The following is a 14732-nucleotide window of genomic DNA, read 5'->3' as shown; positions in this document are numbered from 1 at the left end:
TGACAGACGGATCGGTGCGGCGTCTGCAGTGATGCGGGCTCTGCACCGGCCCGTCGTGGTGAAGAAGGAGCTGAGCCAGAAGGCGAAGCTCTCGATTTACCGGTCAATCTATGTTCCTACCCTCACCTATGGTCACGAGCTGTGGGTAGTGACCGAAAGAACGAGATCGTGAATACAAGCGGCCGAAATGAGTTTCCTCCGCAGGGTGTCTGGGCTCTCCCTTAGAGATAGGGTGAGAAGCTCGGTCATCCGGGAGGGGCTCGGAGTAGAACCGCTGCTCCTCCGCATCCAGAGGAGTCAGATGAGGTGGCTCGGGATCTGGTTAGGATGCCTCCTGGGGCATCTGGTTAGGATGCCTCCTGGGGCATCTGGTTAGGATGCCTCCTGGGGCATCTGGTTAGGATGCCTCCTGGGGCATCTGGTTAGGATGCCTCCTGGGGCATCTGGTTAGGATGCCTCCTGGGGCATCTGGTTAGGATGCCTCCTGGATGCCTCCCCGGTGAGGTGTTCCGGGCCCGTCCCACTGGGAGGAGGCCCCGGGGAAGACCCAGGACACGTTGGAGAGACTATGTCTCTCGGCTGGCCTGGGAACGCCTCGGGGTCCCCCCAGAAGAGCTGGAGGAAGTGGCCGGGGACATATATAAGTGTGTGTATGTATCTTCACATTTTCTATCAAACTACCAAACTTTATGCAAAGTAAAGAGTAAAACACTGTCTCACACTTCACTGTGTCTGTTGTGGATTGAGGTTTAGTTTGTTTTAACAAAGGCAAACATGCATTCTCTTTTTTAAATGCATTTTATTCATAAATTACATACACAATTAATGTTGATAAGACATTTGCATCTGCCAAAAATGACATCTTTAAAAACACAAGTTATAACAGGAACATGTAGGCGTGAGAGGAACAGTGTTCTATCCAGGTTGTCATCACATAGGGGTCACTTTTTCATGTTTTTCATCAGCTATGTTTGCATATGGGACACCTAAAAGAGAAAACATGGGAGAGTTATGAGAGCTGCACACCACTTTTGAAATCAGTTGTGTTCAGATATGACTGGACATGAGTTGAAATGGAACACATCTTTGAAACTCAACAGAACTAATGAATCTGTACTAAATCTAGAGCGTGTGTTTTCTTCCAATGACAACTAAAGGCACAAAGTGTTTTCCAGCACATCTTCTCAGCATTTTTTTACAGAATACACGCTGTGTATAGGTGTTTCCAGGTAAAACATAGAAGAAGAAGCCAAACAGTCATGAGTCATAAATACGTTCTTTCTTAGATGAAAAATGGAACAGGTAAACCTAAAAAAATTCTAGATTGGATCTCAGATTAGAAGGCTCAAATGCAGCTTTGCAGACATTTCTATGTTGTGCCATTTAAAATAAGAGGACAGCAAACTTCTGTTTTCACTGAAATAACAGCACTAATGCTACTGCTAATAAAAATGTTGAAAATAAGAGGATAAGGATAACAGGGAGCACATCTGCATAGCAGATCATATTCTTAGGAGTTTGTCAGTTACTGTCCTTAAGCTCATCAAAGTGTATTTCTGTACTGAAGAATGATTCTTACTTGATTTCATGCTGAGCTTCCCCTCCGTTATCTTGTGTTTCCTGTGGAGAGAACGAACCCAGAAGAGACGCTTTATTGGGATTCCTGCAGTTAGCAAATGGATTTGAACCCTAACCTAATGCACCTTTAACACACACATTCTGAAGGTATTTCCAGAACACTGGAGCTGTGAACATGGTGTCAGGCAGAGCCAACACAAGCACACGTTTCTACACACACTCACTTGGCTTTGTGTTTGCAAACGCACACGATGGTGGTTATAATCGTGACGACAGCCACCGAGACCAAGACCGCAATCAGGATAATCCACTTGGTGTCTGTAAAAGACAACAATGACATGGAAGAGATGAAGCCTGCGATGCATCAGAGACACTAAGGTCTGAACTCCACACTACCATTCATAAAACCAGCTGTGCACTGCATCCGTTTGATATGAACAATAAGCTGTCATGTGACTGCTTGTTAGCTGGTGAATTCCGTCGGGACAAAGTGAAGCAGATGTTTCAGAGGCTCGTACCCAGTCCCTCGGTCGGTATGAACTCCAGCTCACAGTGGTGGCCTTCGAAGCCCGCCGCACACACACAGGTGTATGAGGTGCTGTTGCTGTTGGCCTCCTCACACGTTCCTCCATTCAGACAGGGCGAGCTGAGACAGGGGCTCGCTGCAACACAACAACACCACATCAGGATCTGACTGCTGAGCGTGCTGCTCCTGAAGCCTTTCACTCAGTTTCACACTTATGCACTTCCTAACTGGAAACCATGTGACACCACTGCTCCGTGCCAACTGGAGCACTGAATTCTGTTCCTGTCAGACTGTCAGGATCCGAGGATAAATATGATCATATGATTACCAAAAATAAATACTTCATACTTAGATAGATATTTAGCTTTCAAACATAAAGAAGGATGTGGGTTTCTTGTCCTCTGCATCCCCAAAGTGGACTTCACTGCTCATACTCACATGAATAGTCACAAGGTGCCTCTTACAGGCTGAGTAGAGTTTACACTCACACCATACATGATGATTAAAAAGTCTTTTATGAGAGCACACATTCATTTCCCTGAACACTCACCTACTGACCCCAGCCTGACCAAATATTACCAACAACGGGACTATGTGAACAGATGGATGTCCCGCCACATTAATGGAACACACACACGCACACACACGCACACACACACGCACGCACACACACACACACACCTCTGTAGCAGTCTCGTTTGAAGTTGTAGATGGTGCACACATGGCCGTCCTGGCAGCTCTTGGGTTGGCACACGGCTCCGGTGCTGCTGCATTCACAGCTCTGAGAGCAGTCTTCAGTTACAAACTTCTCTTTTAGCTGCAGGACGGCAGAGGAAGGAGAACATGAGCTGACGTGCTGATGCACACACACACACACACACACACACACACATGTTGGTGCTGTAACTGCAGGCAGCTCACTGGGTAGTATCTGTTCAGGAAGGTGCAGCCACACTGGGTGAAAGGCACGCAGGTTCCCTCGCTCATGACGAAGCCCGCGGCACACTGGCAGCCCTCCGTACAGGTCGTGGTGTCACACTCAGAGGGGGCAGCCAGGTCGGCACAGGAGGAGGGGCAGGGGGTCATACAGGACGAATAGGTGCTGTTGGCATCGCACTGGAGAGCTGCCAGACACACACAGCCAACACAAAAGGTGTACGAACGCTCCATTTTATTTGTATTATTATTGGGTAAAGACCAGAGGAGCAGTCTATCTGACAGGCTTCATGCTGCCTGAGTCTTACCACAGTCCAGCTGCTGCCTCCAGGAGCTCAGCCTCACTCCCGCCTCCTGACACACGGCTGCGTACGCTTCGTAGCTGGCACAGCGCAGCGCCTCGCTGCCTTGCTCAGCACACAGGTCAAACACACAGTCGCTGGGAGAAAACACACGCACACCCGCCGTGAGCCAAGACTCACAGATGCACTTTATACACACACAGATGCACTTTATACACACACACACACACACACACACACAAAATCAGTGTACTCACTCCTGGTAGTCTTTGGGCGGCACGATGGCGTGGCAGGCAGCAAACGGTCCCTCGGAGTCAGACAGCGCTCCACACTTTGTCCCACTGCTGTAGTCACTGAGCTGAGCCTGAGAACAATCTGACGTCTCAAATCCTGAGTCTGGATCAGTCTCCAACTCACGCCTGGAGACACAGAGAGGACACTCAGCTTTGTGTGGGAAGGACTTTCAGCAGTGTGACCAAAAGCTTGAGCTGCCATCACCACAAAAGCAATCCACTGACCCGAGGAGGCCACACTTCCATGTTCACCAAGGCAGATACAGGGGATAGTTTTAATGTCATTAAAAGCATATTTCAAGTTGTGAGAACATCTCCAGCAGAAAGTCTGTGAGGAATGTGTGAACAGCCACTGTTCAAATCCTTCATGTATTCTCCACAACATATCTTGTGTTCATGTCAAAAAAGTCTGAGGTTCTGGGATCATGCTGGGACAGGTCTGCTTTGTCTTCTACTTTGTTATGTTTGATCAAAATGCTCTCATTTTAATCTGTAAGATTTACCAAAATGGTAAATGGTTGTATTATAACACATACAGCACTCACACTAACACCGTGCACGGTCCTCTTCAAACTAGAGAGCAAAACTACACGTTGTTACTTATATTCCCAGCAATTATGGCACTAAAGTTGGGATGCTGTGTACAATGCAAATAAGAATACAAAGCAATAAATTGCAATCTTATAAATAAATATTCAATTCACAATTTAAAATACAGAAAATAGCGAAGTTAGACAGTTTAATATTTTTCAAATAATTCAGCTCATCTTGAATTTGATGGCAGCAACAAGTCTAAAAGTAGTTGGTACGGGGGCAAAAAAGCCGGAAAAGTAAGCGGTACTAAAAAGAAACATCTGGAGGAACACATTGCAGCAAATTAGGTTCATTTGTAACAGGTCAGTAACAGAATAAGAGCACCTTAGTGAGGCTGAGTCTCTCAGAAGTAAAGATGGGCAGAGGTTCATTGAACAAAAACTGTCGATAAACTGTGAACTTCTTTACCATTTCCTAAAATGAAATGGTAAAGATTGTCAGATCTGAATATTTTCCTCGATTAATATAAAAAAACAAGAGAACTCCTAAAGTGTTGTTTGATACAATTAGTTCCATTGTGTCTCCTGCTGCCCCACCTATTCCTGTGTCCTGATTTGTGCTAATTATATGACACCTCCTTGCACCTGGCCTACTTTTAAACCTGCGACTTTAGATGATATGTCTGCTCTTGTGTTAAAAATGAAGCCTTCTTCAAGCCCCTCTGATGTTCTCCCACTAAGCTCTTTATCAAAGTCGGATCCAGTCGCTTTGGATAAAGGCGCCTGCAAAATGCATAGACATAACCATCAAAGTCTTTGAGTCGCTGGTCCCTGTGTTGGGACCCTCTTTGATGTGATCCCCAGCTTTTTTAAACATGCTGTTGTGGAACCAAACCTAAACATTTCCAACATACAACTGAATTTTAGGCTAATATTTAAACTTAGACTTTAAATTTTAGAAAAGGCTGTTGCTGTCCTGCTTACATCCCATTTGGATAAAAAATTAAATAAACATTTACGACCGTTTCCAATCTGGTTTCCGTAAAATCCATTCCACTAAAACGGCACTGCTTAAAGTTAAACGACACTATGATGTCAGCAGATTCCAGGACATACACAGTCCCAGTCTTGTTCGAGCTCTCCTCAGCTTTTGACACAGTTAAACATAATATTCTGATAAATAGACTGAGGATCTAGTTGGAATGTCTGGATCTGTTCTAAAGTGGTTTTCATATCTCATATCTATCTGGTAGGAGCTTCACTGTGCCTGCAAACCAGATCATGTCTGAGTCTGCAGAGCTGTCATGTGGAGTCCCCCAGGGCTCCGTTCTGGGACCCATCTTATTTTTGTTGTATGTTCTTCCTTTAGGTCGGATAATTCGGGAATGTTCTCTACCATCTTTTTGCTGATGCATACAGGTGTGCTGTTCATTTAAACCCTCTGAAGCACACACATTGTATACACACACACCTCCTTAATTAACTGCTTGAAAAACATTAAAGAGTGGTTGAGCAACAATTACCTACAACTAAATTTGGACAAAACTGAAACTTTAATCATTTACGAATTTGAGAAACATCTCAAAACTCAGATCAATGGTATCAACGAGTGAAGTAGAGATGATAACTCATGCTTATGTCTCGATTGGAATGGTCAGTTCACTTGTATTAGTAAGGAGCCAGCTCATCTTCAGGTAGTCCAGAACTCTGTTGTGAGGTTTCTGAACAGAACTCATATTAAGTCACTTCACTTGCTACCAGTTAGTTTTAGAATTGATTTGAAATGCTTGGCCTTAACCTCCAGAGCTTTCCACAGACAGACTCCTCCTTACATCGCTGACTTGATTCAGCCATAGTGTTCCTCCGCTCAGAATCCTTTAATGCTCCCTCACCCTCGCTTCAGGACTCGAACAGACCCATCTTTCCAGACTGGAATGTTTTTACGCAGTTTGGACTCTGTGGGTACTTTTAAGAAGAAGCTGAAGCTGAAAAAGCTTTTAGTTGAACTTGGGTTATTTTGTACTAAGTATGTTTGATATATTTTATGTTGTTGTGCATTTACTGGATTTATTTTTGTGAAGCCCTTTGTTCTTGAAACGTGCTATATGAATACATTTTACCTCGTGATATATTCCTACACATAAATCTGAGAAACTGGGTTGATTTACTGAGCTGATAACCAGTGGCCTTAAACCACTTCTTGATTGTTAGAGGCACTTAAACAAGATATCTGGAAGATACCATGGATATGTTGAAAATGTTCAAAATGACAGGCTTCTGCTTCATTAACAGAGAACTGCAAGGCTGCAACAAAATAAAATCCTTATTAAACAAACCAGAAAATTACTCTTTGGAAGAGAGTAAATCAAAAAGAGAGAGATTTTTTCCCGAGGCACATGTTACCCCACCTGTTACCCCACCCAACAGTCAAAGCTACAATGGTCTGAAGGAATCTTCAAGGACTCATAAAAAGGACTCATTTTCACACTCTTTGAAAATGGGCAGAAAGGGTTTGGTTGTGGTCCTACCTGTGGGCGTGGACAGTGGTAGGGAGGTCATAGACCCTCAGCCCATCAGCCTGTCGGTCACTGACCCTCCAGCTTTCTCCAAATTCGTCCAGGTTCCTGACCACTGTCCCATCGGGCTTCATGTACTCGTTTCTCGTGAGGCCATCATAATTCCCGCACAGTCCTCGAACAGAGTTTCTGTAGGTGCTGGGCAGTATGATCTCTAACATTCAAACAAAGAGGTGCAAAAGATGTCAGTGAGCAGTAAGCCGACAGAAGGGCTCAGTCAAGCAGGACAGAATTCTTACCTCCACGAATTTTGCCATCAAAGCGTACAGTCAGTCCAAAGTTGGTGGTGAGCTGCACCTGCTTGGAGTTCATTGTGATGGTTAAACCATCCACTGGGCTGATAGGAGGTGTCACACGCTCCCCATTCACCTAGAGGAGAATCAATATGATTGCAATATGCTGTTTCTATGAGAGGAAACACCCACACAAAAATGCTGCTTTCATCGGAGACGCTCACTACTGACCAGGACAGCTCTCTTCTGGAGGAAGCGAACATCCACACCATAGACATCGATGTACATTTGATCCAGGAACGAAACTCTCCTGTTACCCCCACGTCTAACGTTCTTCCCCCTCACCACCAGGGGCGCCAGTGAGTTCTGCAGATTGTGGCCCTGAGTCAGGACGTAAGTGTAAGGTCCCTGGAAGTGATGGGTGAACCCATCAAATGTTCGGTGGTGAGGGTCCCCAGAGACACTACACCTGTCGAACTCTAGAGGGTAGATAGAAAAATCACTCCGGGTCATGCTCAAAACAACACAAATGACTGCAACTCTGCTTTTGTAATCTGTACACATCTGATAAATATAGCAGCTGTGACATAAGAGAGCAGGGCTCACTGGTGGGTTGGCAGAAGAGGTCTCCATGCTTGTCCAGGGCACACACGGAATTTGGGCTACAGCTGTGGTCCGTACATGTGATTCCACCACCAGGGTTGCAGGTACACGAGCCAACACATTTATCTGTCAGCCACGAGTCTCCCACCTACACACACACACACACACACACACACACACACATTGGCAGTACTGAGTATCCCTTGGAGCAGAACTTGGAGATGAATGCCTGAATACAGCAGCATACTGAGGCATGGGAGTCAGCTGTCTTTCATCTTTCACTTGGTGGTGGTTGTACATGTCTATCCAACTCGTTCAGCCCAAATACTGACTGTCATATAAAATCCTTAAAGTCCCTCCTTATCCACACAGCCAGCAGCAGTGTGTTTGCTGGTGAACTCACCTGATGGTACTCTCCGTCTGAGTCCAGACAGCCACATCTGTCCAGAGGAACACACTGGCCGTCACTGAGGACATGGCCAGCATCACACTGACATCCTTCCACGCATGCAGTTGGGGGGAGGTGGCAGAATATGGGGAAGAGGTCAGAGCATGTAGGAGGGCAGGGGGCGGTGCAGTCTGAGTAGTGGCTGTTAGGAGGGCAGGGCAACGCTGCAGGGAAGGAAAACAATGGAGTCTCAGAGCACCACACTCATTGTGGGACTGTGAAACGGGGCGAGTGGAACTCACGGCAGAAGCTGTTGTTTCTCCAGCTGATCTGGACTCCGGCGCTCTGACAGGCCTGAGCGTACGCCTCCACGTTGTCACAGAGCGTGGCCTGCATCCCGTCATACTCACACATGTCGTAGATGCAGTTACCCAAGAAGGCCTCAGGGGGCACCAGAGAGTGACAGGGCTGGAAGCGGTCGGAGAGGATGATGTGGGCGCACTGAGCTTCGTACAGCTGCTCCTCCCCTGTGGTGCAGTTAGGGTGGATGTCTGGCCGAGTGTCAGGCTGGCAGCTACAGAGAACAATGCTCAGATGATGCTGCAGGAGTGGTTCTTTAACAAACTAAGACTGCACAATCAATGATCTCTTCTATTTATCATTTGCAAATTCAGCACACTCAGCAAAAAAATGAACTGGATGAAATAAACACAAAGATATTCCCAAAAAAACAACAGCAACTTTGATCTTTTTTAAAAAGAAGCCATCAGATTACACAGATAATCACAGTTAAGCTTAAGTTAAGCAGAGCTTGTTGGTCACTGACCCAGGATCACTGTCTCCCTCTGATTTCCAGCTGTTGCCCAGTTCAATCACATCCTTGGCTGGTTTCTTGTTGGGCATCAGGTCGTCATCAGAGCTGTTGTGGTTGTAGTTTCCACACATGCCACACACCTAGAGAACGAGGTTAAAACATTTTTATATGTGCAGATGACAGAAAATATCCATTTCCATCTCATCAGATACACCATCCACATCATGGACGATGAACTAAAGCAAAATAGTCTGCTTTCCTTCTACCTTGTTAAAGTATTCTCCAGGAACAGTGACCTCCAGGTGATGGACTCCATCAAACTTCACCTGCAGACCAAAGTTTGTGTCCAGCAGACTGTAGGATCCGCTGGTTATCACTTTGGCACCAACCAAGTCAATAGAGAGGGGGGTTCGCACCCGCCGCCCATTCAACTAAGACAAGACAGAATAGATCTCAGTCAGTTGTTGCATCTTTCCTTGTTACTGTTTTGGAAGAGTGCACCTCCATAAATCAGACATATGTTCAGTACCAGAACTCTGCGGCCCTTCTGCAGTTCCACCACGGTGTCCCGAGGCAGGTAGACTTTGACCGAGCGGACATAGGAAGCACCTGGTTGACCACGCTCCTCGTTTTTAGCCACAACTTTGAAGGGAGTTACATTGGTGGTATTACACACCTGAAAGATTTAGAGAAAGAGTTAGAAAACATCAGCTTACTTTTATTGTCTCTGTTTCCTAAGGTACCAGTTTCAAAAATTCAAAAGACAGATTGCACAGCAGGTTACGAAATCCGTTTTATTTGAGATGAGAAGTTCTAAGTGGAAGCGATCGCTACACATGGTACACCTATCAGACTTCTGAGCGATGGGACCCTGGCTTTCTCTGACAGAATGCTGCTCTCTGTACTTTTCCTGGGATGCTCCATGGTGCTGCACACCAGTGGCAGCCAGCTGCTGGAGCTCTGGACATGTGTGTTTCTTCTTTAGAATTCCCACTGAGCTTGTTTCTGTTAAAACAGATATCTTTTAAAAAATGTTGTTTTGGGCTTGCTGTGCTGCTGAAATGATTTCTGCTGGCAACTCTGGAATTTTTTGTTGTTGTCATGTTATGACATGCAGGCATGACCAAAGGAAAGTTGTTTGCATTAAGGTACAACTGACTGAGCTTTTCAAAGTCCAAAGACTTGCTGGAATAGAACCCAAAATTCCGGTTATTTGGAGAGGGAATGCAGAGCAGGAACAAAATGGAAAGAAAGAATTTTGTCCTTTGATCACCATGGAAGTGTAATATCACTGGCAGAGAAAAGTGCTAACAGGAGAGCAGGAGGCTCACAGAGCTGGTTAACAACAGATGCTGTAATCCTGGACCTGGAGTCTCTGCCCCCCAGATGTTGAACAGCTGGCTGGGAGCTTCTGTCCATACACCTTCCTCTCTGCTGCACCTTCCTCTCTGCTACACCTTCCTTTCTGCTGCACCTTCCTCTCTGCTGCACCTTCCTCTCTGCACCTTCCTCTCTGCTACACCTTCCTCTGCTGCACCTTCCTCTCTGCTACACATTCCTCTCTGCTGCACCTTCCTTTCTGCTACACCTTCCTCTCTGCTGCACCTTCCTCTCTGCTACACCTTCTCCTCTGCTGCACCTTCCTCTCTGCTGCACCTTCCTCTCTGCTACACCTTCCTCTCTGCTGCACCTTCCTCTCTGCTACACCTTCCTCTCTGCTGCACCTTCCTCTGCTACACCTTCCTCTGCTGCACCTTCCTTTCTGCTGCACCTTCCTCTCTGCTGCACCTTCCTCTCTGCACCTTCCTCTCTGCTACACCTTCCTCTGCTGCACCTTCCTCTCTGCTGCACCTTCCTCTCTGCTACACCTTCTCCTCTGCTGCACCTTCCTCTCTGCTGCACCTTCCTCTCTGCTGCACCTTCCTTTCTGCTGCACCTTCCTCTCTGCTACACCTTCCTTTCTGCTGCACCTTCCTCTCTGCTACACCTTCTCCTCTGCTGCACCTTCCTCTCTGCTGCACCTTCCTTTCTGCTGCACCTTCCTCTCTGCTGCACCTTCCTCTGCTGCACCTTCCTCTCTGCTGCACCTTCCTTTCTGCTGCACCTTCCTCTCTGCTGCACCTTCCTCTCTGCTACACCTTCTCCTCTGCTGCACCTTCCTCTCTGCTACACCTTCCTCTGCTGCACCTTCCTCTCTGCTACACCTTCCTCTGCTGCACCTTCCTCTCTGCTGCACCTTCTCCTCTGCTACACCTTCCTCTCTGCTGCACCTTCCTCTGCTGCACCTTCCTCTCTGCTACACCTTCCTCTGCTGCACCTTCCTCTCTGCTGCACCTTCTCCTCTGCTACACCTTCCTCTCTGCTACACCTTCCTCTGCTGCACCTTCCTCTCTGCTACACCTTCCTCTCTGCTACACCTTCCTCTCTGCTGCACCTTCCTCTCTGCTGCACCTTCCTCTGCTGCACCTTCCTCTCTGCTGCACCTTCCTCTGCTGCACCTTCCTCTGCTACACCTTCCTCTGCTGCACCTTCCTCTGCTGCACCTTCCTCTGCTACACCTTCCTCTGCTGCACCTTCCTCTGCTACACCTTCCTCTGCTGCACCTTCCTCTGCTGCACCTTCCTCTCTGCTACACCTTCCTCTCTGCTGCACCTTCCTCTGCTGCACCTTCCTCTCTGCTGCACCTTCCTCTCTGCTGCACATTCCTCTCTGCTGCACCTTCCTTTGCTGCACCTTCCTCTCTGCTACACCTTCCTCTCTGCTACACCTTCCTCTCTGCTGCACCTTCCTCTCTGCTGCACATTCCTCTCTGCTGCACCTTCCTTTGCTGCACCTTCCTCTCTGCTACACCTTCCTCTCTGCTGCACCTTCCTCTCTGCTACACCTTCCTCTCTGCTACACCTTCCTCTGCTACACCTTCCTTTGCTGCACCTTCCTCTCTGCTACACCTTCCTCTCTGCTGCACCTTCCTCTGCTACACCTTCCTCTGCTGCACCTTCCTCTGCTGCACCTTCCTCTCTGCTACACCTTCCTCTCTGCTGCACCTTCCTCTCTGCTACACCTTCCTCTCTGCTGCACCTTCCTCTGCTGCACCTTCCTCTGCTGCACCTTCCTCTCTGCTGCACCTTCCTCTCTGCTACACCTTCTCCTCTGCTGCACCTTCCTCTCTGCTGCACCTTCCTCTCTGCTACACCTTCCTCTCTGCTACACCTTCCTCTCTGCTGCACCTTCCTCTCTGCTACACCTTCCTCTCTGCTGCACCTTCCTCTGCTACACCTTCCTCTGCTGCACCTTCCTCTCTGCTACACCTTCCTCTCTGCTGCACCTTCCTCTCTGCTACACCTTCCTCTCTGCTGCACCTTCCTCTCTGCTACACCTTCCTCTCTGCTACACCTTCCTCTCTGCTGCACCTTCCTCTGCTACACCTTCCTCTGCTGCACCTTCCTCTCTGCTGCACCTTCCTCTCTGCTACACCTTCCTCTCTGCTGCACCTTCCTCTCTGCTACACCTTCCTCTCTGCTACACCTTCTCTAGCGTGGTACTTAGCTGCAGTTACTTGGCGGACCAGTCCTTCTCAGTGCTCTTCCTGTCTCTGTCTGCTCACTCCACAGCCGCTCTCCCGAAGTCTTCACTTACCAAGAAGCTTCCAGGTAAAAGGCAGCGCTCCCCCACCTGTGCATCCAAGTTCTGCTCGGGGGGGTCATTAGCTTTCTTTTCAGAATGCTATCAGATGTTGATCTGACAACTCAGTGTCCTGAGCTGATTTATGTGGGATTTGGCACAACATGAACACAAAACATGTTGTAATTTGTATATATTTTGATCAAGTTCACAAGTAAAAGGCAGATTTTTTTCTTACCTCCACCAGCGTGTATGTGCAGGCACCCATGAATGTGTGCATCACACCATCAAAAGTGTAGTAATGTGGATCTCCAGCTACATGGCACACTCCGTTACCTGAGGAGGGAGAAGACCCCGTCAGAGGTGAAAACATGTCGGGTGCTGGCACAGCTGTGGGGGCACGGAGCCTCTTGTTCAGGTTACCTGTAGAGTGACAGTCCAGAACTCCGTCCTCCACTTTGCACTCCTGGGCGGGGCTGCACTGCCACGGCTCACAGGTGATGTTGTCGTTTCCAGTGCATTTACAACGCTCTGAGCAGTCAGTCTCTGAGAACCAGCCATCCCCAACCTACACAGGCACATAAATCCATTTTTTACATCAATATCATATGTCAATGTCATATTTTCTGACAAAACATCCTTCCTGTCAAGAATACCTACCGGTCTGTATTTCCCATCTTCATCAGTACATCCACACTCACTGAGTGGGACACATTTGTTGCCACTGAGGATCAGGCCGGGGTTACAGACACAACCCTCCACACAGGGCAGGTCACAGGATCCACCGGGGCCTGCAGGGTCCTGACAGCTGGGCTGTTGGCAGGCGGGGCCACATGGGGTGTAGTGACTGCCCGGGGGGCATTTCAGGGCTGGAGGGGGAGCAGATAAACACATGAAAATAGCATGTTTAGGCTGTAAAATACAAAGCAACACTCAATCTCTAAGTCATAGTGTCGATATTTAAATCTTTCCTTTCAGTCTTTTTGGCTGTGGAAGGGCCCTTATTAGTACAACAGGGTGGAGCTTGATGACATGCATCTATCGAACGCAAATGACACCAAAATGACTTGTGGGGAAATGCACTGATTCAGCATTTTCACGAGTTAAGTTGAGGGGAGTTGATTCTGAATGGGAGTGAGCCAGCACCTGGTTATCCTTAATGGTATTATGTGCTGATTATGCATATCACATTACTTAATGCATGATTGAATTTTGACATCAGCATGGCACCACAGCTGTAGATACCAGTGAGCGGGACTCACTGCAGTCTTCATCCTAAACAGGTGACCATAAGATTTACTCCACAGAGCGAGACACCTCTGCACCAGTCTCAGGTCTATTCATACATTCAATGTGCAGAACATTTGTCCACAGGGATGGGCTCAGGAAATGAAGTTCAGAAAAAGATTAAAGCAGGGCTCTGCATTACAAACACGAAGCTCATGAGTCTCACATCTATGTCAATTTCTGTGGTTATCGACGAAGGTTCTGTTTTTAGCTGCCATAAATGCCATGAATGTGCCAACATCTTGAACACATTGAACAGAAGGCAGGACCCCAATCCCTGAAAATGTTTGGGTTTGTTTCGAACACACATTAAGAAAGAATGCTAAAAACAGCATATATTTAATAACTATTCTTACTGCAGCAGTACAATTTCCCTTTGGGTATTGATAAAGTATTAAACTAAATTGAACTGAATTGAATTAAATTGAATTGAAGACATGGGTCTCATGTAGAGCTCATCACTAAGTGATCACCACACAACTAAAAAGACATTTGGCCTCATGCAAGAACATTTTCGTATTTTTATTCTAAATCTCTCACTTTTTCACCACGTCAGATTCAACAAACGCTCTTAACTTGGGAAAAAGTGTGTAAACCACCTGCGTAAATGATCAATGCCACCCTTTAAGTGCATGTGCACGAGGATAGTAGATTTGCATACTCCATGCCCGGAACACGCACTCTCTTCCAAGAGCCTGACGCACTAAGGCATCCAAAAGTAGCAAGTCAGCCTCTGGTTACGCTTCCCATTGACCTTGTTATATACAGAGTCAAATGAACCTTCAATTAGTGCATAACTTAAGTCAAACAGAATAATGTCAGCATCATTATGGGGTATAATGTATATATTTATTTATGTTTGCTTCAAAGTGATTAAATATACAATCCATTAGTCAAGCAAACTTGATTCGAAATAGCAGCGGACTATTTTAGGAAACTCCTACGACAGGTCTAGATCACTGTAAATTCTGTTCGTACCTGGAAGAAAACGTAAAATACGAAAAGATTGGTGAATGCGCAAATTCTCAATAAATCAGTCGTA

At 46.9% G+C, this 14732-nt stretch overlaps 1 protein-coding gene across 1 annotated transcript in view; it reads right to left on the bottom strand.

The window, feature by feature from the left end:
* Positions 1-790: 790 nt before the first annotated feature.
* Positions 791-14732, bottom strand: part of zanl (zonadhesin, like) — a 61312-nt gene continuing 47370 nt past the window's right edge. Inside the window, exons 33-52 of the mRNA XM_075450943.1 lie at positions 13064-13272; positions 12827-12971; positions 12642-12739; positions 9312-9458; positions 9049-9213; positions 8795-8922; positions 8271-8542; positions 7984-8192; positions 7584-7728; positions 7209-7456; positions 6984-7113; positions 6697-6898; positions 3600-3761; positions 3349-3479; positions 3026-3228; positions 2786-2921; positions 2097-2240; positions 1803-1896; positions 1580-1620; positions 791-986 (exon numbers count right to left, since the gene is read on the bottom strand). Coding sequence (XP_075307058.1) covers positions 931-986; positions 1580-1620; positions 1803-1896; positions 2097-2240; positions 2786-2921; positions 3026-3228; positions 3349-3479; positions 3600-3761; positions 6697-6898; positions 6984-7113; positions 7209-7456; positions 7584-7728; positions 7984-8192; positions 8271-8542; positions 8795-8922; positions 9049-9213; positions 9312-9458; positions 12642-12739; positions 12827-12971; positions 13064-13272 — 3065 coding nt within the window. The 3' untranslated portion in view covers positions 791-930. The remainder of the gene's footprint in view (positions 987-1579; positions 1621-1802; positions 1897-2096; positions 2241-2785; positions 2922-3025; positions 3229-3348; positions 3480-3599; positions 3762-6696; positions 6899-6983; positions 7114-7208; positions 7457-7583; positions 7729-7983; positions 8193-8270; positions 8543-8794; positions 8923-9048; positions 9214-9311; positions 9459-12641; positions 12740-12826; positions 12972-13063; positions 13273-14732) is intronic.

The sequence above is a fragment of the Odontesthes bonariensis genome, chromosome 19 (genome assembly GCF_027942865.1).
Source record: "Odontesthes bonariensis isolate fOdoBon6 chromosome 19, fOdoBon6.hap1, whole genome shotgun sequence".
Classification (NCBI taxonomy): Eukaryota; Metazoa; Chordata; class Actinopteri; order Atheriniformes; family Atherinopsidae; genus Odontesthes; species Odontesthes bonariensis.
The sequence above is the reverse complement of the archived record's forward strand: the minus strand, read 5'-3'. Positions and strand labels throughout refer to the sequence as shown.